General features: G+C 44.8%; 1 protein-coding gene across 3 annotated transcripts in view; it reads right to left on the bottom strand.

The window, feature by feature from the left end:
- Positions 1 to 10,065: 10,065 nt before the first annotated feature.
- The window catches only part of LOC144754271 (G-protein-signaling modulator 1-like), a 764,693-nt gene continuing 747,110 nt past the window's right edge, over positions 10,066 to 27,648 (bottom strand). For all 3 annotated transcript variants that reach the window (XM_078641901.1, XM_078641898.1, XM_078641900.1), the window contains exons 13-14: positions 26,125 to 26,333; positions 10,066 to 16,239 (exon numbers count right to left, since the gene is read on the bottom strand). In XM_078641901.1, coding sequence (XP_078498027.1) covers positions 16,009 to 16,239; positions 26,125 to 26,333 — 440 coding nt within the window. In that variant the 3' untranslated portion in view covers positions 10,066 to 16,008. The remainder of the gene's footprint in view (positions 16,240 to 26,124; positions 26,334 to 27,648) is intronic.

The following is a 27,648-nucleotide window of genomic DNA, read 5'->3' as shown; positions in this document are numbered from 1 at the left end:
TTTGTAATAACAAGCTAAATTGAAAATAGTTTTAGGTACCTTCTCATTATTAAATTCCTTTTTTTCCCTCTGTTTAAATCTATTTGTTTTATTGTTGTGAAGTGATAGTGCTTTTGTTGTTGTTTTTATAATAACGTTTAGAAAGTTGGCATTTTCTTGCCTTGGCATTTGGTGCCTGCAGTCTGTCTCTGGTCACATGCCTGGGTGTAGTTGGTAGTAGGGCTTTGTGTATTCCTCCTAGACAGCCACACACAATGGAAGCTTAGGTGTGACTGAATGAGCCATCACTGATCGGACGGGAGGAATGATCTGGACCCAGCCTCACTTACTCCTGAATAGGCTGTTTTATGTCCCCACACAAAGGTATACCCCCTGTAGTTTGGAGCTAGGATTGGCAAGGCAAGGCATTTTTGCACTTCAAAGACCTCTAGAAGCTTCTCCCCACTTCAAAGGCACAGACGCTTCTCCCCACTTCAAAGGCACAGCTGTGTATAAAAGAAGGACCTCCGATACACTTCTGGACCTGTGGATACTCAGCCAGGAAGAATGACTGCTGCTCTGGAAGAACTGCTGCCCTGCTGTTCTGACCTGCTGCCCCTTTGCCTGGGTGAGAACCCAGAGTGACCCCAAGGGCTAGTTGACTGGCCTCCTGATCTGAAGCTTCAGGGACATAGCAGGCTTTCAACAACCTTGCATCTGAACTCTGCCATCTGTGAATCTACTCTGCCAAGTGGTGCCAACCCAGTCCTTGGCCCTTGGAAGTGGCCCTAAGGTGTTTACCAGTAGAACTGAAGCTCTTCTCTGCTGAGCGGTGCATCCTCAAGCCAAACCCACGCATCTCCATGGCTGAGTGGCACATCCTCGAGGTGGGACTGAGGGAGGACCCCTGCGGGACACCACAAGGAAGCTGGAACGGCACAGCCCTGTAGTTCCTGCAGCTGACTGAGTCCTCTTTTCCAAAAAGGGCAACGACAACAGATCTAATGCAGCGTCCCTCAGCCCAGCCTGCGGCAATCTCTGCACCAATCAGGATGGAGATATAATGTTGAAGGCTGCGGACAGGTCAATCATAACCAGGATAGCCGAGGCTTCCTGATCCACCTGGCATTGAATCAATCCTCAGCTGCGATCAGTGCCGATTAGGTGTTCTCGACATCCTGGAACCCATTCTGAGAGGGGTCTAAAGATTGTGGTCATTGATAACCTGGGCTAATTCTTGATTGATGCATTTCTCAAGAATGTTAGCTGAGGTTAGCAAAAGCAAAATTGGGCGAAGATTTTTTAGATCTCCTGAATGCCCATTAGGTTTTTTTAGGGGGATGACAATTGCCTCCTTCCTTGTATTACCTTGTTGATGTTAAAATACATGCATTTGTTGGGCATGGGTTCAGCCCCATGCTATTGATTGAGGGCCTAGTTTATCAAAGAGTTGCATTACCCTTGCACGACGCAATGGGGCACAAGAGCTAAGGAATGCTTACATTAGATTTAAAAAGCCACTCAAGGCCACCTTGCATGGCTCTGAGTGGCTTTATACATCTAGAGTAATGTAGCACAAATCACTGTGTTGCCTTACTCTGTCCCAGGGAGGTGTTCCATGGGTGAAGCATGGGTGTTCGCACGCACACATGTATTTGGTGTATTCCAAGATTTACCATTACTAGTAGACCTGGGAATGCTTCAAACTGCTAAGCCTCCTTGGGTGAGGCATAACAAGGAGAAATATGTTTATTTCTCCTCGTTTTTTTCTCTTTCTGTGTGTGCTGCATCCTTGAGCACACGCAATGCAGCGCTGTGATTGGCTACGGAAGTACGGAGATTGGGTGCTTCCTGTTCCTGCTTCAAGGAGCAAGAGGCAGTGAGCAGACAAACGGAAGCCAGCGTTTTTTTTAATGTTTTTCATTTAGGACCCTCCCCACACACCACCCCGGTAAATAACGGCCGCCACTGAATCCACACCACTATAGACATATTCTGTGGCGGCGACACAAACAACAAGCACTGGCGTTGCCAATAGGTCTCGCATTAGGAAAGTTTGAGCTATTGGTATTGTAAATGACAATTTTTTTTTGTGTTGGTTTTGAAAATAGCGAAATTAATAGCTTTGTCATTTACACTGCCAATAGTTATAACTTTTGCAAATTTGATACCTATAGCATTTGTAATGCAATATGTGTTGTATGTACGTGACTTACATGTATTGATATTACAAATACCAATGTTTTTAAATTTTTTTAAATAAAAGTTATTGTAATTTATAATGGCAATAGCTTACATTTTGTAAATAACTTTTGTGAAGATTATGTTTAGGGTATTTTATTGTGACAAAAATCCAAGAACAGAAGTGAAATATTAACATCTTTTTGTGACATTTGTAATAAAGCTTGAAAAATTGAGAGAACATATTTGAACCAGTTGTTGTTGATTGGTTGCACAGATTGATGCTGTGGTGGCGCCGAGTGATGTTGTGGTGGCGCCGAGTGATGTTGTGGTTGTGCCGAGTGATGTTGTGGTGGCGAACGAGTGATGCTGTGGCGTTCAGTGATGCTGTGGTAGCCCATAGTGATGTTGTGGTGCCCCTGAGTGATGCTGTGGTGGTGCTGAGTGATGCTGTATGCTATGCTATGTTTTGTTTTGCTATCCTATGTTTTGTTTTGTTATGCTATGCTATGTTTTATTATGCTATAATATGTTTTGTTTAGTTTTACTATGCTATGTTTTGTTGTGTTTTGTTAAGCTATGCTATGTTTTGTAGTGTTTTGCTATGTTTTGCTATGCTATGTGTTGTTGTGTTTTGTTATGCTATGTTTTGTTATGTTATGCTATGTTTTGTTATGCTATGCTGTTTTGTTTTGCTATCCTATGCTTTGTTTTGTTTTGCTATCCTATGCTTTGTTTTGTTATGTTATGCTATGTTTAGTTTTGCTATCCTATGCTTTGTTTTGTTATGCTATGCTATGTTTTGTTGTGTTTTGTTATGCTATGCTTTGTATGCTATGCTTTGTTGTGTTTTGCTGTGCTATTCTTTGTTATGCTATGTTTTGTTATGCTATGCTATGTTTTGTTGTGTTTTATTATGCTATGCTTTGTTTTGCTATGCTATGTGTTGTTGCGCTATGTTTTGTTATGCTATGCTTTGTTATGCTATGTTTTGTTATGCCATGCTTTGTTATGCTATGTTTTGTTATGCTATGCTAAGCTTTGTTTTGTTATGCTATGTTTTGTTGTGTTTTGTTATGCTTTGCTATGTTTTGTTATGCTATGCTATGTTTTGTGATGCTATGATGTTTTTTGGTATGCTATGTTTTGTTATGCTATGCTATGTTTTGTTGTGCTATGCTATGTTTTGTTGTGTTTTGTTATGCTCTGTTGTTTGTGTTTTGTTATGCTATACTATGTTGTGTTATGCTATGCTATGTTTTGTTATGCTATGCTATGTTTTGCTATTGGTTGTGTGGTTGTGTGTGTGGTTGTGTGTGTGTGTGGGTGTGTGTGTGTGTTGTGTGTGTGGGGGGTTGTGTGTGTGTGTGTGGGTTTGTGTGTGTGTGTGGGTGTGGTTGTGTGTGTGTGTGTGTGTGTGTGTGGTTGTGTGTGTGGGTTTGTGTGCCTGTACCAAGTGCCTTATGGCATGGTGCAGCACCATGCAAGAACAAACGGAATTCAGTCTGCTAATTATATAAATCCTTTTTTGTGAAGCTGATTTTCTTTGATTTCTAACCAAACGTGCAAGAGAAACGAAGACATTAGGAATGAAAGAATTGGCAAGGACTTAAAAATCTTGAAATCGCTGGTTTGAAGTGCCTGCCGTACCTCTGCGGTGATCAGGGACGTACAGAAAAATAATCGTACACTGAGTGTGCTGTGTAGCTCACAGCATTGCGGCTGTGAGTCCTTACGGAGTCTGATAACAAACAGTAAATTGAGGAGGGGGCGCTGTGCGCCCTGATGGCAGATAAGTGTGAAGGGTAGAAAGAAACGCGAGAGCGCACGAGCAGGCTTCTGCTGCAAACACGCTGAATTGTTTGGGTCTGGTGTATATAAGGGGCTGCGGACCCAGATTGGTGGGGGGCGGTAACTCCGCAGAACGCTCGGCCTGTTTGTTGGGGGTCTCTCTCTGTGTTATGAGCCCAATGGAGGAGAGAAGCAGATACAGAGAGAGAGAGTGAGAAAGTCAGACAGGAAAGAAGGAGTCAGACAAAGAAACACACCAGAGCGCGGAGAGTCGGAGAAAGAGAGAGGAAGGCAGGAAAGAGAGCGAGATAGTCGGAAGGCAGGAAAGAGAGCGAGATAGTCGGTGACGGGCAGAGGTGGGGTGGGGGGGAGCAAGCGAGAGTGGTGGCGATCAGGGAGTGAGACAGTGCAAACACGTGGGTGTTTTGGTGAGCAATAAACACGCCAGAGAAGGGAATAGAAAAAGATGCGTGGAGGGAAGCCGGATGGGGGCGGGAGAGCCTGGTGGGGGGGCGGGAATGCGAGCGAGGGGAAGAGAAGTGTATTGTGTGCCTGTACCAAGTGCCTTATGGCATGGTGCAGCACCATGCAAGAACAAACGGAAATTCAGTCTGCTAATTATATAAATCCTTTTTTGTGAAGCTGATTTTCTTTGATTTATAACCAAACGTGCAAGAGAAACGAAGACATTAGGAATGAAAGAATTGGCAAGGACTTAAAAATCTTGAAATCGCTGGTTTGAAGCGCCTGCCGTACCTCTGCGGTGATCAGGGACGTACAGAAAAATAATCGTGCACTGAGTGTGCTGTGTAGCTCACAGCATTGCGGCTGTGAGTCCTTACGGAGTCTGATAACAAACAGTAAATTGAGGAGGGGGCGCTGTGCGCCCTGATGGCAGATAAGTGTGAAGGGTAGAAAGAAACGCGAGAGCGCACGAGCAGGCTTCTGCTGCAAACACGCTGAATTGTTTGGGTCTGGTGTATATAAGGGGCTGCGGACCCAGATTGGTGGGGGGCGGTAACCCCGCAGAACGCTCGGCCTGTTTGTTGGGGGTCTCTCTCTGTGTTATGAGCCCAATGGAGGAGAGAAGCAGATACAGAGAGAGAGAGCGAGAAAGTCAGACAGGAAAGAAGGAGTCAGACAAAGAAACACACCAGAGCGCGGAGAGTCAGAGAAAGAGAGAGGAAAGCAGGAAAGAGAGCGAGATAGTCGGAAGGCAGGAAAGAGAGCGAGATAGTCGGTGACGGGCAGAGGTGGGGTGAGGGGGAGCAAGCGAGAGTGGTGGCGATCAGGGAGTGAGACAGTGCAAACACGTGGGTGTTTTGGTGAGCAATAGAGACGCCCGAGAAGGGAATAGAAAAAGATGCGTGGAGGGAAGCCGGATGGGGGCGGGAGAGCCTGGTGGGGGGGCGGGAATGCGAGCGAGGGGAGGAGAAGTGTGGCAGGACTTCTCTTCTCATTAAGTGTTTTCAGTTAAGGTCATCCAGCTGGGCTGCAAGCAGACACTTATCCATAGATAGTGGAAAAGATGGTGAGATGATGTAACAAACCCTTCAATGTACGGTTGTGGTATGATAAGACAAAGCTTGGAAAGGTCGGTAAAAGGAGTTTGGCAAGGATGTCTTCTTGGGTTATAAACAGAGAAATAAATAAAGCAGGCAAGAATAACAAGAATAACAAGAGCGTAAAGGGAAACTGAAAGTACGGCCGGCCACCGGTCAGCCAAGAATAATTAGGGGAGGAGAAGCCGCACAGCACACGCTGGGAGAAGCCCTTTGATGTGCTGTGCGGCCAAAAAAAATGCAATTAGGAGGGAGGGAGGGAGGCTGATGCGCGTGCTTGTTTGGTCACGTGATTCACGTGAACTCAAAGAAAACCGCACGAAGAAACCCTTGGTTTCACGAGCATTTTGAGCACTTGAATTCTCGCTCCGCTCAATGCGCATGCGTGCATTGATAGGTCGCGAGACCTAAAAACTTGTGGGGCAGGTGGAGAGGATGCAGGGAGCACGCAGGGGGAGTTTAATAATGAAAAAGGGAAATTTACCTGAAGTTGCTGTGTTCTTCCTTCTTCCTTGTCCCAGCAGGCAATGGGGCAGCATCACAGACTCCCTGTGCAATCCCAGCACTGCTCTTATGTTATGAGAGCAGTTCGGGGATTGGCTTGAGCAGACTGCTTTGACGCTCCTCTCAGGACAGGGAGTTTGTGCTGTTTCTCCAACCCAGCTGTTCAATACAGCCCGGATGGAGAAACCTAAGTGCGCAACCCATTCCTCCTGGCAAATGAAAAATAAAACGATTATTGTATATAGTTTTATTTTTGAGGTGCAGGCTCTGAGCCAGTGAAGCGATGCTCCTTCAGCATTGCGGAGGAGCCACCCCTGGACATGTTAAGGCTGAGGAATTTCTATCAGAGGATTCTCCACCGGTACAGAGTATTTAATAGTTCCAAAAAAACAGATGGTCTTTTGCGAGCAGCGCTGTCTCAGATCACTCCATCATACATTTATACCAAATAATTTCAGCTATTGAAGTATCAGTCCTATGCTGATACGACAAGACGTATCTTCTATGCAAGAGAGCCCAAGGGTGAGCTTGGGGGCCTTTGGTAGGGATGGAGGAATGGCAACCTGCGTCAAAGAAGGACGTTCTGCTGCCACAGACAATACGATTCAGTGATTTACTCTCCCAAGCCCCAGAATTGCTCCCCATATCTGTACCTTTGACACATTAAATCAGGAACGAGTGTGACATTTTGCAGCCTATGTCAAAGGCAGGTTTGTTTTATTGATTATTCCCATGATAAGACAATTAGGGAATTATTATTATTTTTAAATTCTTTTTATTGATGACTTAACCAGGTTATCTCTATAACATTCCAGTACAGCAGCAATACGTAAGCGGCATTTAAAAACTCTATAGACCTTGTTACAACAATTTGAATTAATATGCAAGGTTTCTTTTCCCAGTGGAATGCAGACCCTTCAGTTCCTTGTCTTGGCAAGGGTCACAAGCCCAGGCAACATACTTATGTCCCCCTAAACGAATTCCATTTACCCCATTTTGCACCCACTTCTCTAGGCAGCCACTGCTTTCATAAACTGTCTTTTCTGAAATAATACTCCAGTGCATATCCTCCATCCATGCCTGAAGTGTTGGTGTTTCGGGAGCACCCCATGATTTTGCTGTGTTTCGTTTTGCTATTGTCATTCCCAATGTGGCCCAGGATTTTTCTTTACTATTCAAGTCTGTAGCCCCCCATACATTAAGTAGGCACTGCTTCGGCTCTGGCTCCAGTTTCAACCCCAGTGTCTCTCCCATACAGCGTACAACGGATCCCCAGTATATCTTTATGTACATGCAGTCCCAAATTATGTGATAAAATGTGCTTCCTGCCCAAAGTGCCTTCTAAAAGTAGGATCGGTCATAAGACCAATCGTAACAAGAGTGTGGCTTGAGAAGTATATTCTGTGGAATGTTTGAGTTGTATTAATTTGAGTCTCGAAGAAATGGCCACCTCCCGGGATGAGGCCAGTGCATCCTGCCACTCCTCATCATCTAATCCCCCAATATCTAGTGTCCAGTGTTCTCCGAGTTGATGGAAAGGGTCAGGAGAGTTATTAGTCCGTTTTTTATAGGTCAAGGAGATTGCCTTACAGTCCATATAGTCTGAGAATGTATCGGAACCGTTCTGTGTCCGCTAGATCATATTCTCTCTGTAGTGAAGCAAAGGGAACCACCCCTCCTTGTACCCACAAGTCTCCCACTCCGGAGATACCTATGAGATCCCATCTGTCAAATCCCTTAATGTTCCTCAGGGTTTTCAATCGCTCAACATCCCACAGTGGGGTGGCCTGTGTGATCCTATTTGTCCATCGCAGGCTTTTATTTACTGCATGCCAGAGCTGAATAGTATGTTTGTTGGGCCGGTAAGCGGTATTTGCTCCGGTGCAGTGTAGAGTGCCCTTTCGTATCTATTGCCTAGTAAGACCAGTTTGTACATTGTGTATGCTCGTTCATCGTAGTGTCGATGGTGATCAATCAGTGCCTACATTAGCTGTGATGCCCAGTAATACTTCTGTATATCTGGGAGTCCAAAGCCCCCATCATTCCACCACCAGTTTCTGTGTTGCTATTCGAGGGGGCTTACCGTCCGATAGGAGTGTTCTCTGCTCACTCGCTATGCCTTCGAAATAAGAGGCAGAGACCGGGCTTGGTGCGCTTTGCAGTGTGAATAAAAATCTTGGGAGTACCACCATCTTAAATAGTGATGCGCGTCCCAACAAAGAGAGTGGAAGGGAGCTCCAGTACGGCACATCACCCCCCAAACGTTGTAGTGGGGATAGAAGTTTCTATCATAGAATAAGGCCGGGTCAGTGGTAATATATATGCCTAGGTATTGTAACTGTGGTCACTGTTGCCTCGCATCCCCTGGGTAACGAGGGGAGTGTGCTACTCAATATATAGATAACTGAATTTGCCCAGTTAATCGTGTAACCCGAGCATTTCCCAAAATTAGTGACTACGTTTAAGAGTCTGTTTAATGGAGATTTGGGAGATGCTAGATATAAAAGTATGTCATCAGCATAAAGAGAAATATGGCCCTCCCTCTCCCCCGCCCAGCGCAGGCCTCTTATCAATGGATCGCCACGAATCCAGGTTGCCAGGGGTTCGAGTACTAAGGCAAAGGTCAAAAGAGATGGGGCAAACCTGTCTCGTCCCTCTCCCCATTGGGAATGTTGAGACTTTATTATTCACTACCACCTGTGCTAATGGGTCGCTGTATAGGAGTTTCAACCAAGCCATAAAGATAGGTCTGAATCCCATCTTCTCCCGTATTACAAATAAATAATGCCATTCCACGGTATCAAACTCCATTTTGGAATCCAGTGACACGACCACGGCATCTTCTCTTAGTGTGTCTATCCGCCCCAGAACTCCATGTAGTCCAAGCAGCTTTAGTGCTGTACACCTTCCTGGCATGAAGCCAGACTGGTGAGAGTGTACACATTTTGGGATAATCTGTATTAGGTATGAGAATACTGGGATTATTGATCAATGCTTACCGAGACAATGTAAACGCAGCTACAGGGGTCTCCCAATTCTCACATTGCACTCACTGGAGATGAAGAACCTGACAGTTCACTTATTTTTACATATCATGATTTCTGACCAGCATTTCGTGAGGGTTTGAGACATTACAATGGCTGTCAGTCTGTATGTGATTGATACTGAATTTACAGCCATAAGACTTTAATTTCAGATTTTCAGTGTTTCGCTCTTTGAAGAATTTATTACTGATTTTCTTTTTGTGATGATCTAGCTTCTGATGTAATCTGTTATGGCCAGGCGCGCCCAAAGTACAAATGTTTAAAAGTAAACTTCCCACTATATTTAAAGAAAAAAAAAACATGCACCTCTCACTCGCTCTGGGTCTCCGTGACCCCAGATATTCAGGGGGTACACCAATATTAACATGGTTTGCATTCTTGAATTAGTAAGGGCCTAGCATGGGTCCATTAGCTGATTCAATTTTGGATAGATTATTGAAGTAACAACGCAAGCCTCTTTGGAACATTTCATCAATTACATCAGGAAAGACCAGTTTTAGATTAAATGCACACCTGGCGGTTGTACGACCGGCTTCTTTACCCTCACATTTAACTAACTTTGACAGTGGAATTGAATAACCGTAGATTTCTTTGTAAATGCCTATATTTTTGCTCACAGTCTAAAAATTACAATTGTTAGGTGTGGAGCTTGACAGTACTACTCTGTCAATTCCAGATATTTCTTCTTCTGTTTTCTTCTAGTCCCCCCCACCCTTCATTCCTGCAATATCTAACATGAAAATGTATGTTTTTTTCACCCCATGAGTAACTGTTGATAATGTTGAAAGTTTCTGTGATGACCTCTCACTTTTATAAACATCTGTGAAACCAAAAATACAAAATGCAAAAACTGACTTAAAAATATTGGTTACAGTGGAATTCTTTCAACCCCATTTTTAGCCTTAAAGAAGACCACATCACTAAACCATTAGGTGAGTTGTTTCTTTTGCTTAACCAGGAAATTCAAGGACAGGAATGAATAATGCAAGACACATAGATCGAAGCTTTGAGCACAAAATATTATCTTTATTCAGCACAAATTATGCCTCTCCACCCTCCGCCCCCCCCCAAAAAGAGGGCTGTATACTTTATAATTACACCTGGCTACGTTTACAGAAAAAAAGTACCTTTTGGGTTGGTTTTATCCCATCAATGACCCAACAAATGCACATTGAAAATAAATAAGCTACTAATACATTCAAGTGGACAGAATTTGAGCACTGTTTGGAGAGGTGAAAGTCCAGGTTCCAGTTTGTATTGTTGCCATGTCCTGCTTGCAGCACATACGCAATGTTGGCACACAGTGGGCCGCACCAACCCAAAAGGTGTCCTAGGCAACTGTCTAGGGTGTCATCCTTCAGGAATCACCAATAAATGTTATTTCTTTTTATTAAGCTCTGCTTGAACAGGCAACATTAAGTAACAATACATTTTATATCATTGAATTTTGTAGGTGAAATGCTCCACAAACCAAGGGTTTCAGCACTTATTGACTATAATCTGACTAGAACCATACTTTAAGAATAACATCTTATGGTACTTCCTAAATTTGAGCATATTGAGGCCTTCGGTGGAAAGGCGAGGAAATCCACGTCTTGGAGAATAGAGCTCTGCGACTCCCTTGTCTCTGGTGAGAAGAACGTCAGATGTGGAGAGGTGTGGCGCCGCGGCCAGGGCGACTGACGCTGGAATCTGGGGACCACGGTTCGATCCCCGGCTCCGGCGGCAGGTTAGCCCAGCACCATGTGACTCTGGGCAATAGCTCGCTTAATCTTCCCGACGGCCCCCCAGCGCCTAGAGACCCTTACGGGTGATTGTGCGCTTTACAAATGTGGACTTTACTTTACTTTTTAGATGTGCAACAGAAAACTACCCTCTGAGCAAAAACTTTGGCCGGACTATAAAGCTACAAGTTACCCTTTCATAAAAGATAGGGGACACCAAAGATGTTCTTTTCTGGGTGATTCACTTGAATTAAAGACACATGTCTGGGGGAATGGGAAACTAATGCAAAGATTTTACTTTGAGGGAAATATGATTGTGTTTCCTATTCCGGCGACCACTCTTTCGGCGACATTCTAGAGCAGTAAAAGACATGAGATAATCTGGCAGCCCCAAAGCCAGTCACCACCGACTAATATACATTTAACGAAGACACTAATGGCTGTCATAGGGCCAACCTGTGTGAGAGAAGGAGACATTTTGAAAGGGTCAGTAGTAGAAATGTAGAGCTTAGAACTTGCTGTGTCTAAGCAGCGGATGACTGGACCGAGTCAAATTTGAAGCTTACATTTTTTTTTTACTCTGTTTATGTGAATTTCTTCTCTCAGTGTTAGAACCAAGAGCTGAGGAATCCCTGTGAGATATTTATAAATTACATTTTCTGGGAGAATAACCTGGAGTGCCCTGAGGTCTGGAGCCATGCCAGAGTTTGAGGATACCCATGCTAAGTAAATTTATCGATAACTGTAACCATTCGCTAGCCTGGGGTTATACTGAAAATATGGCACACTTGGAGGCTGTACCGGTCAACTTTGGACACATCCCTGATTTTAGATCACTACTGAGATATATGTACCTTTAGGGAGAAGACGAGGTTCTTCAACAGTTTAACTATAAACCTCCGCTCATTGAATACTGTGCCGGTTACTAGGCCATTCACTGATTTCCACCACGCCTTCCGTTATGTGTCTAAGTTCACCAGTAAGCATTGCAGAGCACAGAGAGTGTGTTTGTGTGTAAAGTCATTTAACTGCGTAAAGTGAAAGACCTGTGTAACGTCATTGTAAGAGTCTCATAGTGCAAGATATTCACAGTGTAGTTTTCCTGATAAGATGGTCTTTCACAGCCTTGTTGCTTGTAAGGATAATCTTAGCACTGGAGTATCGTTGAAATGGTAGGGTTCTGGTGAGTGGCAATAAGTAGTGTAGATGTATCCACATCATATACCACTTCGAACACCCGCGTGCACTTCCTTTCACGGATGCTGAGCTCTGACATACCGAAGTTCTGCAGGTGCCCTTGAGACTGTCCCCTTCAGATGTTTTGCCAACACTGGAGAGGGTCCCATCACCACCACACCTCACGCGACTGGCTGATGTTTCCTGTCGTACATTAAGGCTTTTGGGTTCCAATGAGTGACTGAGAGGAGCATTTGGAAAAAGGATTCCTTCAGGAGACTTGTTCTTCAGTCAAACATTGAAACTCCTCTGCTCAGCCCAGGACTCAAATTTGTGAATGCCTCAATGGTGATTAAAAGAATTTTGGGCGACTTACTTCACTTGACAGTAGCTGAGCTGAGGAATGAACGTCCCAAAAAACTCCAAGATGATCTCCAATTTGTCTTCCTTTAAAGTGAGACTCATGTAGCATTTGATACCGTAACTTGCAACGCATTTCAGGCATTAACGGCTAGCCCCTTTTCCATGCCTGTTTATTTAAATTATAACTAGCTATGCCAGCTTTCACTGATTTGTTTGCAGTTTCGCGACTATAACTGTTGGTTATTTTTTAACTTTTGGTTTTGTCATTGTTTCGTTCCAGCACCTCGAAGATGTGCTCTCTGGCATTGCTATGCATTACAAGTGAGATAAACTAATGTAAATTAAAAAGCTGGTGCATCTTGAATTCAATCAACAAATGTTGGAAGGAGTCTTTGGGGCTGATTTAGAGTTTAATGGATGGTACTCTGTCCGTCAAGGTAGTGGAGGATATTACCTCCACCATCCTGATGGAATATGGTCCTTCAGATTTAACGGTGACCGCCGGCCAAGCGGTCATCGCTGTACCTTAAAAGGAAAAAGGTAAAAATATGTGGTGAACAGCAGTCTTCTGTTTTGTCGGCCACGCACCAAACGTTTAACTTTTTTTGTTTTTCAAAAAGAAACTCCCAAAGTGGGAATAGGGAGTTTTCTCCCAGGGTGTGGGGGTCATTATTCTCTTTTTGTGTTTCTCACAGGTTTTGTCTGGCATTAATGGACAGAAAGAACAAGACATTACACCATCCAACCCTTAAAAAGGTAGGCAGTGTAAAGCCCTTCTCGAGTCGCCTCTTACTCTGTTCAGGTATTGCAAAACACAGCAGCTCGAATCCTCACTCGTACTCCTAAACATGTCTCAGTCAGGAAAACCATCAAGCAGTTGCACTGGCTGCCAGTGAAGGAGAGGATACAATTCAAGGCTTTGTGCTTTCCGTACAAAGCCTTGCATAAACAAGGACCGCAATATCTAGGCCAGAAATTCAGATGGTACTCGCCTAATAGACCGCTTACATCGTCCAATTCTAGAACCATGCTAGAACCAAAATTCAAAGGTGGCAAAATGTTAATCTAGGAACTACAACAATCTGGAACAAACTTCTATTACTCATCCGATCTGCCACCTCCCTTCTCAATTTCAGACATGAGTTGAAAACCTGTTTATTCAGCATATCAGACTTTTGGTGAGATCCCTGCCTCCCGTCTGATCATTGGTTAGAGCCAGGATACCGTTTGGTAACAAAGCGCTTTATAAATTTCCCACATCGACATTGACCTGTCAGAGGAAGCATTCCTGTCAACGGAGCCAACAGGGGTGTCATCAAGAGAGATCTTATAGTCCGCCCCTCTTTAAATAAGGCGGCAGACGAAGAGTTTGATGGGGAAGGTAGTCTGTTGACTTCATGAAAGAATACCCTGTCTGCCAAACCCTAAAGCAAGCCCCTAGTTTCTAAACATGGAAGGCATTGTCATATCACTGAACCCAGTAAATGCAACCTGAATACCCCAAAACATGTTCAATAATGTTGCTCTCGGTCTCCACTACAACCTTTTACGTAATAATTGTGAGCGGGGTGTGGGAGGGAGGGAATACGTTAAAGGGAGTTACTAAAATATTGTATGAGAGTAAGACTTGGCATGAAAATGTTTGAAGCTTGAAAACCATTGTTTTAGAGGGACTGCAGTGAGCAGCAGCTGTCCACTGCCCTGCAGTGATTGGATGGCCCAGAAACATGAAAAGGAACAGCTACTGACATTGTCTCTTCTGTATGAAAACTTGAGCTGTGAATGCAGAGGGGTTGTCTCACCCCACAGTTGCTGTTACAATCGAAGATGCGGTGTTAGTCAATTGTTCATGTACTGAGGCTACATATGTCTAACGGTATCCCACGCTGTGGCAGCCTCTTGGCGCTATTTGACCAACTTGTTGATCAGCATTGGACTGAGATTAGCAAACTGCCCGGGCACGCAAAAAAAAGTGGCCCACATTTGCATATTGCCTTTCCTCAAAACACTGCTTTGGCGAAGTTTTATAAACAGCTGAAAACAAGTAAGGCCACTTCTGCTCAGGTCCCCTGCCCCCCGCTCAATATGCATATATTGATGGGCCGGCCCAGCGAGATAAAGGGGAGTGACACCTCTGCCCGTTGATAAAAGGGAGGTAATGGACCCCATCTGCCTCCAGAAAGGCCACTCAGACCCACTGGGCGGCTGGCAACATCTGAGACACAGCCCAAATCACCCCCCCCCTCCCCCCCCAGGCAGTCAAAAAAGCAGCCCACAGCTGGAACTTAAGATACCGGCCCCTCGGGCATTGCCCAAGTGCCCACCTTACCAATCCGACCCTTTCGTTCAACCATTAGCTGCCCTGAAACTGCAGTATGCTTGTTCATCCACCCTCTGAAACACCCACTCTCTGCGACGATGCAGGGGTTGTTTGGGTTTCAGGGCGCTCTCCCCTTAGACAATCGTTCATGTGCAATATTTATTTCTCAAAAGTGACCCGTTAGGAAAGAGACTTCATTTAATTGGCTATTAAAAAGAATCATCATATTATACGTGGTACAAACAGAGCAAAGAGGTTTTAAATACTGGCGAGGACGCTAACATTCCACTAGAGGGCAGCATTGTTTCAGATAAGGAGTCGTCCGCAAACATCTAGGGATCAATAACGGTCTACTACCTAGTTGTAACAATCCTCTCAAAACTCAGTCAATCAACGTCAAGGGCTGCCCACTGCATGAATGTTTTAAAACATGTACCTACGATGGCAGACGAAGGAGCTGCCATAACATCTGAAAATAACTGTCCATTTCGGTATGGTTCTTATCTTGGTGAAACAGCGGGAATGACAGCATCCATCCATCTGCTTGTAGAATAACTGAATTGACGTGGTCCCTGCATAAAGTTGGTGGACCCAAAGGGGTTGATGCATTTTAACATTCTCGCCCTCCGCCCAGGTATCTTTAATGTTGAAACTTACACTGCAGATGCATCAAACAGACCCAGGTGCTGGTCAGCATGTTTCGCTCTCTTTACAATTGGTCGAACCTTCTGCAGCACACACCATGTTGCTCACCTTTGATTTTACCTTGGCATGAGCCTGGATTCACCGCATGGATGGTTTGTGGGCCAATCGCTTTGCGACAAATGCTATTGTATGACTGCTGTGTCGCTGCAAAATATACTGACCTACAGCCCAGCACCTTTTGCAGCTTCCAGGACCTCTCCTGAGGATAGGGACGATCCTTCCAAGAATTGAATATTACCTTTATGTCTCTGGCAGTATATTAACTGAGCTATGCATTATTTGTCAGGTGTTCTGTCTTGCACCCTGCACTTCAGGCTGATTGTGCAGCTCTGGGTTTGCCCCAGTTGCCATTGCAGCAGTACCTGGAAATTAAACATCTTGCCTCTATAAAAACAGACTATAAAAAGAGCCTGGCAGTTTAGTTTTCATCCCTAAAACTTGAATCAGCCAACTATATTACCTGTTCATTTGGCTGTCTATAGCTTGCAACACAAGTCTGTGCCTGGATGGCAAGATTGTCTTTTTTTTAAATCATATTTCGCACTGTGTTTTCCACATGTTCCTTGTTTTAAAGTATCTGCCAGCAGTCTTGGTCCATTAGCGGGTGGCATGTTGGTTGGTTGGCGCTGAGGCTTGAAGGCCTCCCTCAGACCCATGTCTTAGCTGCAGCTCGGCCGCCTCTGCTTCTCTGATTGGTCCTCCTCCTGTACCTCGTCATTTCCTTCCTCCTCTTCCACCTCGTCTTGATTGCCCTGAAGGTCGACCCGCTGCTCGTCCATGCGCTTGGCTTGAACTCGCTGGATGAGGCTGAAGAAGTCTTCGTCGGGCATGGTGGGCCCGCGTGGGACCGCGTCTGGGGGCGCGCACCGCTGGTCGTCGATTCGCGCAGACTGTAAAAGACAAAGACATAAGTTAATGTTGTTTTGGAATAATAGACTTAATAGTCACAGTGTGATAAGGGTAGTAAATGGAAGAACTTGCAAAATTCAGTATGCAAAACAGAAAGTAAAGTAAAATGAGTTATAATACCTAATCTAGGACACACAATCGGCCTTCCTGTCCAGGGTGAGAGAGGACCATAACGTCTGAATATTGGGGGTTGTAGAAAGATGTAGGCTAAGGTCTATTCCTACCGGGAAAGATTGCATTAAAAGTTTGCCAAGTTTGAGAAGAAAAATAGTGTTGCAAGCACCCTTGCACCGGGGCACCAGAATCAAGTGCCTTGAATTGCAAGAGCTCCTATGGGGTTTGGTGGGAGAAACCACTGCAGGTGCGCACAGGAAGAAAACATTGGCACAGTCAGTTGGTGCAGTGGCAAGGCACATTGGCGTTGCCAATGCTTGTTGAGATGATTTCCTTATACGCCGCTCACAGCAGTTTGTAATTATGGTGGTCACCTCCAAATGTCTTTGCCTACTATTTCCTTACCTCCAAAGGAGCTTTATGCCACTGTGGATGGGGTTGTTGCTGACAGACCCCAATCCACGAGGAAGTCTTGTCCGGATGACATGTTCACATACAGGATGGGTTCACTGTATGCTTTCCTTCCAGGAGTTAGACTTGTGGAGTGTCCACCCACAAGGTGTGATGTTGTGGACAAAGAGTGACAGGACATTGTACACAATGGCGTAGCTGGGGGTGGGACAGTCCACCCCGAGCGGCACTCTTTTTGGGGGCAGCGGAGGTGAGCAAGTTGTGTCTGTCGACTACCACCGCCCTCCTCAAACAAGTCGTCCATCGGCTGCCACACTCCCAATTACCCCCATCCTCGGAAAAAGTAGTCAGTTGGTCAAAAGCTTACCTGCACCCGGCGGCAAACTTAGGTTCCACCCCAGTGGCAGTAGGTCAAGCTAAAGCACTGATTGTACAGCCCACTTATGGATGGAAAAGTGGTGTCAGCCACCCAGGAAGACCCACTGATGCAAGTGGTCCATTGCATCCTGGCCTTGCTTCTGTCAGTCACCCAGGGAGACCCCCTGATGCTCATGGTCCATTGCATCCTGCCCTTGCTTCTGTTTTGTTATTGTTAAAAGGTTAGAGTGCTTTGCTGCCCCAGGGCTTCCCAGCGCTAAAGGAGTGAGCCACTGAAAGAAAGTGCGTAATTATGTTTAAAAATACTGCTGAAATAACCATGTCTTCAACTTTTTCCTGAAAATAGATTCAGCTTCCAAAAATCTTAATTCACGCGGAAATGTGTTTTAGGCACCAGATGTGAGAAAGATCTGCCTCCCCATCTTGCTCTTTTGATTCTTGTAGTTCTGAGAAGATATTCTTTGTATGATCTTAACCGCGTGCGGGCGGAATTCCGCTCGCACGCTGAGATTTTTAAAACCGCACTTTACATGACGAGCTGGGCTCGTCATGAGCGTGCGAGGAGGCTACCTCATGACGAGCCCAGCTCGTCATGAGCCTGGAAGGGGTTAAACATCTATTATGTCTCTGATTTTCAAGGGACCTCTTATTTATTGCTTTATGGGTCAAGCAAAGTGCCTTAAATTTAATCCTGGGGATGAGTGTCAGAAAAGTTTCAGTGCTCCATCCATCATCTCCTTGTGTTTGCTTTGTTTGCCCTAACATGGATCCCTTGCTCACTTTGCCACTGGATTTAAGTTAGCCTGGCTGATGAGCGGTGTTAGCCCAAAACCGGTCCCAGGATGCTTGTTTCCGGGACTGGGAAGACATGGCTTGGCAGTTCGTTCTGCACGGTTTCCATTAGGCACAGGGTCAGACTAATTTGCATATAGCTGTGTCTGAACTGAGATGGCGAAGTGAGCTAAAGCACGATGTTGGAGTCAACCCAGATCTGTGTCTGGGTGCGAGTGTCTGAAAAGTTTCAGCGCTCTGTGGCTTCAATCGGTAACCAGTGGAGCAATTTCAACTGCTCACCAACTGGTTCGGGATTGGCACCTTACACAGGAGCCTAGCTTCAGCATTCTGCACAACTTGGAGTCATTTAATAACGTGTTTTGGGGCACCTAAGTAGAGAGAGTTACCATAATCAAGACGGGAGGTCACCAGCGCATGAATGTCTGTTTTTCTTAGGTGTTTTGGAATTATCTCTAGTACCTTTCGGAGCATTCTGAGTAAACAAAAGCATGAGTTGGATAGCTTTTTAACTTGTGCTTCCATTGCAAGTTCCTTGCCCATCCAAATTACGAGTTTCTTGATGGAGGGATTTGGAACTGGCGGGTTCCCCATACAGCTTGACAAGCTGGGCAGAGGCCTGGGGACCGATTTGCTTCCCACAATCATCAGCTCTGTCTTGTCCCCATTCAACTTTAGGCAACTGCTCATCATCCACTCTGCCACCTTTTCCAAACATGGCGTTAGTTGTTTAAGGTCCAAGTTTGTTCCAGTATCAAAGGAAACTACCAGCTGCGTATCATTTGCGTACGAGACCATTGATATGCCAAACTCCAGGACAATATCAGCCAGCGGTCGCATATAAATATTGAATAATGTTGGGCTGAGCGAGGAGCCCTGAGGCACCCCACATATCAAAGGCATCTTGTCCGAGAAGTAGCTGGCTTCCATGACTTGGAAGGATCCATTCTCAAGAACGGATAGCAGCGACTCTAAGGCTTTGTCCTAGATCCCAATCTCCCTGAGTCTCTTTAGCAGAATGCTATGATCCACGGTATCAAATGCCGCGCTCAGATCTAAGAGCAGTGTTGCGGCTGCGCTGCCTTGATCAAGAGTGCTTTTTAGTTCTTCTGTAACTGCCAGCAGGGCGGCTTCAGCGCATGCTAAGAGTGAAACAGGCTGATAATTCATAGATACTGATGGATCTAGATGTGTTTTTTTCAATAGTGGTCTGATATTGCGTGTTTCTGTATTTTTGGGATTATACCTGCCACTAATGAATAATTAAGAATTTCTACTATCGAAGGGAGCATGGCCTCCATGGCTTTATGTAAAACGTGCGGGGGTGCTGGATCTAAAGGAGATCTGTATTTGATCTTATCAAAGCTCGCACTGTATCTTCATTAATGGGTGGGAAGCTGGTAAGAGCAGGAAGGGTAGGAGCCCGCACGGGTCTATCTCGTGGCTTATTGCTGTCCCAGTCCCTCCATGAAGAGATTCATATATGCCTATAACCTTTTTGTGGAAAAAGATAACTAACCCGTTACATCTTGTTTTAGAGGAATTGGGTTATCCTGGTTTAAAATTGTCAGGGATTTCACCACTTTAAATAGTTCCTTAGGGGAATTTTGCGCCTGATTTATCTTTCCTTCAAAGAATTTCGCCTCTTCTTCTTTAATGTTATTGTGGTAAAGCCTAATGGCTGCCTTGTAACTGGCTTTTAGACATGGATCATAACCTTCCCGTCATGTCCTCTCCAACCTCTAACAAGCCTTTTTTAAGGCAACAATGTGTGCGTTGAATCAGGGTACTTTTTTGATGTTCATTTTTAGCTTAGGTGTAGTTCTGGGGATCCCCATGTCTAGTGAATGAGTGAGCCAGCTTTCCCAGTTAGTCGAAGCCTTATCTAAAGTTCCCTTTAGATTTGGAGTAGAGGTTTCCAAAATGTTCAACCAAGCTTCCAGGTTGAGTGTCGACCAGTCTTGATCTGATTGATGGTAGTAGTTTGGATTAAAGGAATGAAATGATGGTCTGACCATGGCACAGGTACTGGTGCAAGTACTAAAATCTTAGGGTCATTGGAGATTAGAGGGTCAAGAAAATGTTCTTTAACGTGACTGGTGGCGGTTGCAAATCGGGTTATTACATCCACTCGCGTTCCTGCAACAGTCTTTTGCCATGCGAGAGATTCAGTTCATCTAAATGAATATTTAAGTCTCCTAGGATAGTGATATGTGATGTTCTCAATGCTTGACTATCTATCAGACTATCCATGAAATTTGCACTGGGCCCTGGGGGTCTGTATACTAAAAGTCCTGAAAAGGTGTATGATGGGGCAAATGCGATGGCAAATTGAAGGCTTTTCACAGTCTAAAATTGGAGGGGGTTGGAGATTCATTTATATTCATCCTTTATTAGGATGGCTACGCCACCCCTTGCCTTTCCTATACGATCATGTCTGTAAATTTGGAACCTGGACGGAAGGGCCATTAGAATGTCCGGAGTAGAGCTATTGTTAAGCCAGCTTTTTGTAATCAACAAAACGTCTACGTGTTCCCCTTCAAGCAGGCGCCGTATTTCTATTTTGTGTTTAGGGAGGGAACGACGATTAAGCCTGATTTCCACGTTTTGCCTTCTGGTTGTGGCGATTGGTTCAATGTGCTTCATTTATCTTGCAATTTTATTTCATATTTACAATGAGTGCATAACTAGATTCCCTCAACCCAATTATCTACTCGCCCTGAAAGGTCGCATTGCGATTCAGGGGGCGGTCTTAATAATCGCAACTGTTCGGCGGTATAATGTATTGGTTTTTGGAAAATATGTGCAGGGTTCCTGGCCCCTGGTCCTGTTCAGGCACGGACGGGGGGGGGGGATACAGGCTTACCTTTGATGCACCAGCAGGGTGCCAGGTGCGTGCCCGCTGCCCATCTGCCATTTAAAGAAGAGGGCATCTGACAATTAGCGCGCCAACCTTCGACTGCTATGGCCGCACTCTATAGTAGAGAGGGATAACAATACCTTTCTATTGTTAAAAACCTGCCGTGAATATCATTGTGATGCGTATTCACAATGCGGTAAGGGCCAAAGAAGATTTTAAAAGTTTAAATTATATGTAAGATTGCCAAGAATTCAAGGTAAAATCGATTCAATTTTAAAGTAGCAGCATTTCTCTTGGGGCAGCACACACCTGTGCGCCAGCTGGCATTTAAAGAAGAGGACGTCTGACAACTAGCGCGCCAATCTCCGACTGCTATGGCCGCGCTCTATGGTAGAGAGGGATAACACTACCTCTATATGGTAAAAACCAGTTGTTACCTGTCGTGAATTTCGTTGTGATGCGTATTCACCATGGGGTAAGGCTCAAAGAAGATCTTAAAAGTTAAAACTATATGTTAAGATTGCCACCAATTCAAGGTAAATCTATTAAATTTTAAAGTAGCAGCATTTCTCTTGGCGCAGAGCAGTGACACTGTCAGTCACCCTGGAAGACACACTGATGCTAGTGGTCCATTACATCCTGCCCTTGCTTCCTAAGATGCTGCTCTTGCCGACCCATCCCCACTGACAGAAGGCTTCATCTCACCTTGAAGAGTTCTTTCTCTGGGGTTGCCTTCCATGAGGGACCCTCTGCTACCTGTCCTGTCCACTCCTTGCAGAAGTATTTTCAATTACTCTCCAAGAATATGCGGAATGGTGAATATACTATGCACGATGTGGATTTGGTGGAGGAGTAGGCGTGTATCCATGATGACACCACCTACGACAAACTTTCAGAGGCAGTTGCTGTTTCTGCGGCTCTCATTTCCAGCAGGTGCCATATTTGGAGCCGGACGGTGCTCGTTGCTACCTAATGGAGCATCTTTCTTTGCTGGAATCCTTGTTGTTTGGGTCTCAATTTGAGACAACGCTGAAAAAGTTGGTTGAAAACTAGAAGGCACTTGTTCTGCTTTGCAAGGTCTGCTCAGGGGATTGACTTCTCCAAAATTGCTTCTTTGGCCATGATCTGCAACAATATCAGTAACAGTGGCCCTTTTGGTATCAGATCAGTGGGTACTTCAGATACTGGAATTCAGTTATTGTCCCTGTCTGTTCAGGGTCACTCCCACCTACATCAGTCTTTACGGTGTCAAGCCGTTGCCCGAGAGGGAAGGGGCAAAGGATGTAACATCCTACTCTGGATCTCAAAGACTGAACAAATACCTCTGCCTTCATCCATTCAAGATGGTGGCTGCAGGGTACTCTGTGTGTGACTCAACTCTGGGAATTCCTTGGTGTCCACAGATCTCCAGGACACTTACCAGCATATCCGGATCCACTCCAGTCAGTGTTTCTTTTCTTGGGGCAGCTTCAATACCAATTGCAGGTGCTTTCTTTCAAGCCGGCTTCTGTGTCTTCCATGCGTTTACTAAACCCGTCTCCTCTATCTGCCATCTTGTATAAACAAGGGTTTGTTTGTGTTCATATTTACAGGATTCCTTGATTACTGCCTCTTTTTTTCCTGAAGTCTGTGGAAGGCTCCAAGCACTTGTGACAGAGCCTGCAAGACCACGGATTCTTCATCAATGTAGAGAAGTTCCATTTCCTGCAAAACCATTAGCTGGGCATCAGATGTTCTTATGGAAGTTATACTGCCTGCAAAAAAGCAGACTTCAGTTTGATCTTTTTGGTCTTTCGCAGTGTGCCTCTACAATCAGGGAGCGGTTGTGTCTCCAAAGGTACACGGTGCTAGGACCATTGTCGTTCTCTTGGTTCACTTCCAGCTTAAGCTCCTGGTAAATTTCTTTATGTCCCACTGGTTCTCAGCTTCAAAAGCTTACAACACTCGCTGTTGACTGCAGATGCCTTGAGTGCTTCTCTGTCATGGAAGATGTAAGTAAGGAACCTCCATTGGTGGCGTGGTCCTTGGAGCCTCCTGCTCCCTTGGTTATGACCACAAAAGACAACACCTTGGGTGGAGAATGACATTGTCCTACTTTTCAGCTCAAAGTCCCTGGTCTCCCCGGTCTGACTAGAGAGAGCCCTGTGTTATTCTCAAGGCTGTCGTCTATTGTGCCCACAACTGCTAAATCATGTCCTGGCCCAAATGGGCAACCACGTGTTGCAGGCCTACATTCCCTGCCACAGCACACATGGCTTGGATGTGGTAGTGCAGGATGTATTTTTCTGGGCAAAGGCTCATCTCTTGTCTTTTTCAGCTGCTTATCTGTTCTGGTGGAGAAAGCCCTTGATGACCACCTTAGTTGGCATTTTCAGTTGTCTCTGCATTACCTCCTCCACTCAGGAAACAGATATGATTTCACTGGTGGGCCAGTTTACATCCTGGGGCGATGCCTTTAATTTCTGCTGCAGCTCCATATCCTTAGTCTTGGGGAGTGGATACTCTTTTTTGCACATTGGTCCAGGAGCTTCCTTTATGCGTTCCCTCCGATTTCACTTTTGGCAGTCGTAATGATGAAGGTCCTCTTGTGGTGGCTCCTGTGTGCCTCGCCAACCTCGATCTCTGGTGCTGTAGCAATTGGCACTGAATTGTCTCTGGCTTTTGGCTGTACTTCCGTACAGTCTCGCTTGCTCTCAGCTTCTGTAGTGTGTGAGATGCCTTAGCTTGCAGGTTTGGACATTGAACAGGTTGGGCTTCAGCCTGTATGCTTTTCTAGGATGAGCCTATTACTGTTAAATAGGACCAGCACCGTTCAGCCTTGAAGCCACATGCCAAGCATTGGTCTCAGTTTGCCTTCTGGTGCTCCACTCCATGTTATCCACATTGGGTAGACCGGCACCCTGATTTTGCCTCCCTTTTATCCACTTCCTCTCTCTCCAGAGGAATCTCTTTTGCACTGTTTTGATCTGCAGAGGGCCATCACTGTGCATATTGAGCATACAAACTCCTTCTGTCGTTCAGATGTTCTGCTTGATATTTTAGTTCTTTGGAGTAGTGCAGTAAACACTTGGTGGGTATCCGGAGCCACAGGATAATTTGCCCACTTTTATGGCTTATGCCACTTTAGTGTTTCGCGCTGTGGTTTTTTAGAGGATGTGTTTACCTTGGTATGGTTGCCTTTTTTCAATGAGCCTCTTGCAATAAATTGTCGGGTTAGCTGACATTTGTTGTGTCGCTTCCTGGGCCTTACCTGACACATTATGTGCATGATTATAAGTTATGCTGAATGGCCCTTGCTACAAGTCTTCTGCAGATGGGTTCTGGGTTCTGACCTCCATGGGCTTCATATTTACCAAATTAACCTTTGGAATCATGCAGTTTTGTGTGGTTTGTTTCATGCATGAGTGTGTTGGTGTGATTGCTTGATGCATCTATGCAAGTTAAGCCTTTGTTGAGGTAGGAAGGACAGATTGTAATGCACCGATTCCTTCTAAGTACGCTTCATTACTCAGCGTCTAGCCTTCCTCATTGTTGTTCCTTAACCCTGCTTTCCCTCCGCTTTGCCTCATGGTCATCTTGTTTGAGACGAACAGGATGCATTGTGGGTCTAAAAGGAAGTGTCCTGGAAGGCAAGGGGCAGGGTTTATAAATGCTTTTCGTGTATGGGGCTAGGGTAGTGCTTGTCTCGGGTGTGTAAAATGCCCTCACAAAGTTAAGCCTGTAACAAGAAAAGCTGGACTCGGAGTAATGAAGATTACTGGTAAGTAACAGGAGATCTCTATGCACTTGGGGGGCTCATCCCAAGGTGACCAGTGATCGCAAATATGCCAAAACGACCCTTTTTGGCCAACACGGGATTATAAATGTCCTGGTATTTTCAGAACCATTTCTGCAGTCATAAGTGATATCGGCAACTCTAAACATCCCCACTTACTAACTTTGTAAATAAAGGTTTGATTTTACCTGAATTGTGTACTTTTTCTTCATTCAGGTTAGCATTGTGCATGGAAAAAGTATGGTGAAGTGGGGCAGTAATGACAACATTTTACAGGAATCATGTCTGACATAATCCAGGACTTCATGTATTTGGCGACCCACATCTCACTGAATGCCAGTGGATAGGATATTAGTTGAGATGACACCACCCCTTTTACATGACCCACCTTTCAAGGTTAATTTACCCAGCCCAGTTTTTTTACCACTACAATATTTAAAGTTATAGTTCACATACCCTGCGCATTCACATGGCTTAAATCAGAAATCAGCAACCCCATGCACGCTTTACATACCCCTCGGTCGTACCACAGTGCAGATGGCCCATCACTTCCACAGACCAGCTATCTACCCCTTTCACTTACATATCAATGCCACCTGTGCGTGTGCCGGCTTTCTCTCTACGCCCTGCCCTGTCCTGCCCACGTCTCATGGCCACATCTCATATTTTTGACTCCCTCAACCTTCACAAACTTCTACCGAAAACAGGAAACGAAGCTGTGAAGTTTAACGCTTTTCCCCACATTTCCATGAAAAACTTGACTTTTACATCACTTTATGTCACAACAGATAAACTTACAGGTACAAAAATCTTCATACTCAGGCCATCATGCAGAGAAAACTTTTTTAAGAGATAAACTTGCAAATGACAAATCGATATATGTTTCCCATTTTTAGATGGTTAGATTAAAAATGATGATGCAATACAACAAAAACCACCTCACAATGTGCATAAACTTAGTCCATGCAAAGGCATTCTTAAAGAGAAATTTTGTAAAGTTTCTTATATGCAAAACCAGAACATTTTGCAAAATTTAGCTAGCATAAAAGAACATTTTTCATAACTCTATAGCCAAGATGGCTGAACTGTGCTTGCCTCACCACTATTCAGGTGCCCTCAGCTCCATCTCCATTCTCCCCCATAAAATCTCTTTTGAGGTGAGTCTCTCTACGTCAGCCCATCTTATTAACCCCTTCGCTGCGGGGATTATTCACCTGCGGTGCTGGAGGGAGGGGGGCGCGCACAGCGCCCGCATGCTCATGACGAGATCAGCTCGTCATGAGGCACGCTGCTCCTGTGCTCATGACGAGCTGAGCTCGTCACAGGTGCATTGGCTCGCGTGGAACGTTCAGCACAGGAGGGGAATTCTCCCCGCACCTGAGCGTTCCACGGGCCATGACGAGCTCAGCTCGTCATGAGCACCGGAGCGCCGTGGCTCATGACGAGCTCAGCTAGTCTTGAGCATGGGAGGGATTAAGGTTCTGGCTACCCTGCGTACTACCGTGTCGGTCCTAAGCCGTAGAACTGCCTTCATACCTGACACTTCATGAGCATGTTGAAGAACTCGTCCCCGGGCTCTTGGGGGTCTCCCTCAACCATTAAGTGACCCAGGTTGTTCTGCGTTATCCGAAGCCCAGGTAGGTTCCCAACACTCGCTCGCTGGTCGTCCAGGCGCCGGCTTTGGGAACTGGCGATCAGGTCAAAGAATTCTTCTGTTTGTGGTGATGACAGCAAGGTAGACGGAGCTGAAGACAAGATGAGAAGAAGAGACCTTCTGTAAATATTCATCAGTGATACATTTCAGAAGCTTGAGCACCTTGGACCTCGTATTATATAACAGCTCCTATGTCCTACTCCAATAGGACTTAAATAAACAATAACTGACAAAAGTTGGAAGTGCTTGTGAACAGGAACAGATAATTATAATTACTATTGCATTTATATAGCGCTTACTACCCCTGAACAGGCGTAGAAGCACTTTTTGGTGAGTAGCACGCTATTACGGAACCCAAAAAGTAATAGTGGTGAATTAGTATAGGGAAATATGAAATTAATTAGAGCGGTGGACATGCGAGTCTGTTAGTGGAGTTGAAAAAAATAGTGGAGTGATAGAAGAGGGAGGGGTCTAGGAACTGTTTAGTAGGAGATCCCAGTAGCAGGAGGAGAGTTGGGATGAATAAAGGAGAGATGGAAGAGGGAAGAGTCTCTAGAAGTGGATTAGGGAGAGAAATTAGGTATTGGATGAGTCTAGGAGGGATACATGAGGGAAGGGTTTAGAAAGGCTTCTTTGGGAGATCTGAAGAATTACTACATGAACAACTAAAAGACACTTTTATGTTCATGATTATGTAAACCAAGAAACAAGATACAAAACAAATACCTTAGATAAAAAGAAAGAAATCACATAAAAATCTGATTGCCACTCTATAGTTATAGTTAGTATTCTAAAAAGATAGGAATTTCTTGGATATTAGCGACCTAATAACTTTCTACCCATTTGACGAATCACCACAAAACTTTCCAGACCTATACAATTTTCTACATTTTGCGAAGATGTACATTTTTACAGGGATTTGCTAAGGAGAATACTTACATGCTGTATAGTCTTAAATCTGCATGAGCCAAAGAGTTACAGAGTTCCCTTTGTAGCAACAACAATCATTAGTGTTCCATTGAAAGTATTTTTTGCTCGTGCTTAATTAGTAAAAAAATGAAAGTGCCAGGGCACTCTTCAGAAGGCCACTTCCGCTTACACCACCCTTTACTGCTGCCATAACTACAAACCATCACACTCCTACATGTGTGATAATTCTAACTATTCGAGGCCCTAAAAGCTATAAGAATGACTTTGGACGCAGGTATTAGTAATTTTTAATGTATATTAAATTAATAAACAACTGTTGCTGTGTTTGTCAATAAATTAGACAAACAACCTTACCGTGGAAGACTGTCATAAGTGCCGGTGTTGAGCACCAGAAACCACAGCCTCAAATTAAGCACTGCTTTTTGCTGATTTACAATAGGCCTCTAACTCTTGCTCAGACACCACTAACCTGAAGC

This window comes from Lissotriton helveticus, chromosome 5_1, assembly GCF_964261635.1.
Source record: "Lissotriton helveticus chromosome 5_1, aLisHel1.1, whole genome shotgun sequence".
Taxonomy (NCBI): domain Eukaryota; kingdom Metazoa; phylum Chordata; class Amphibia; order Caudata; family Salamandridae; genus Lissotriton; species Lissotriton helveticus.
This window is presented reverse-complemented; position numbering and strand designations above follow the sequence as displayed.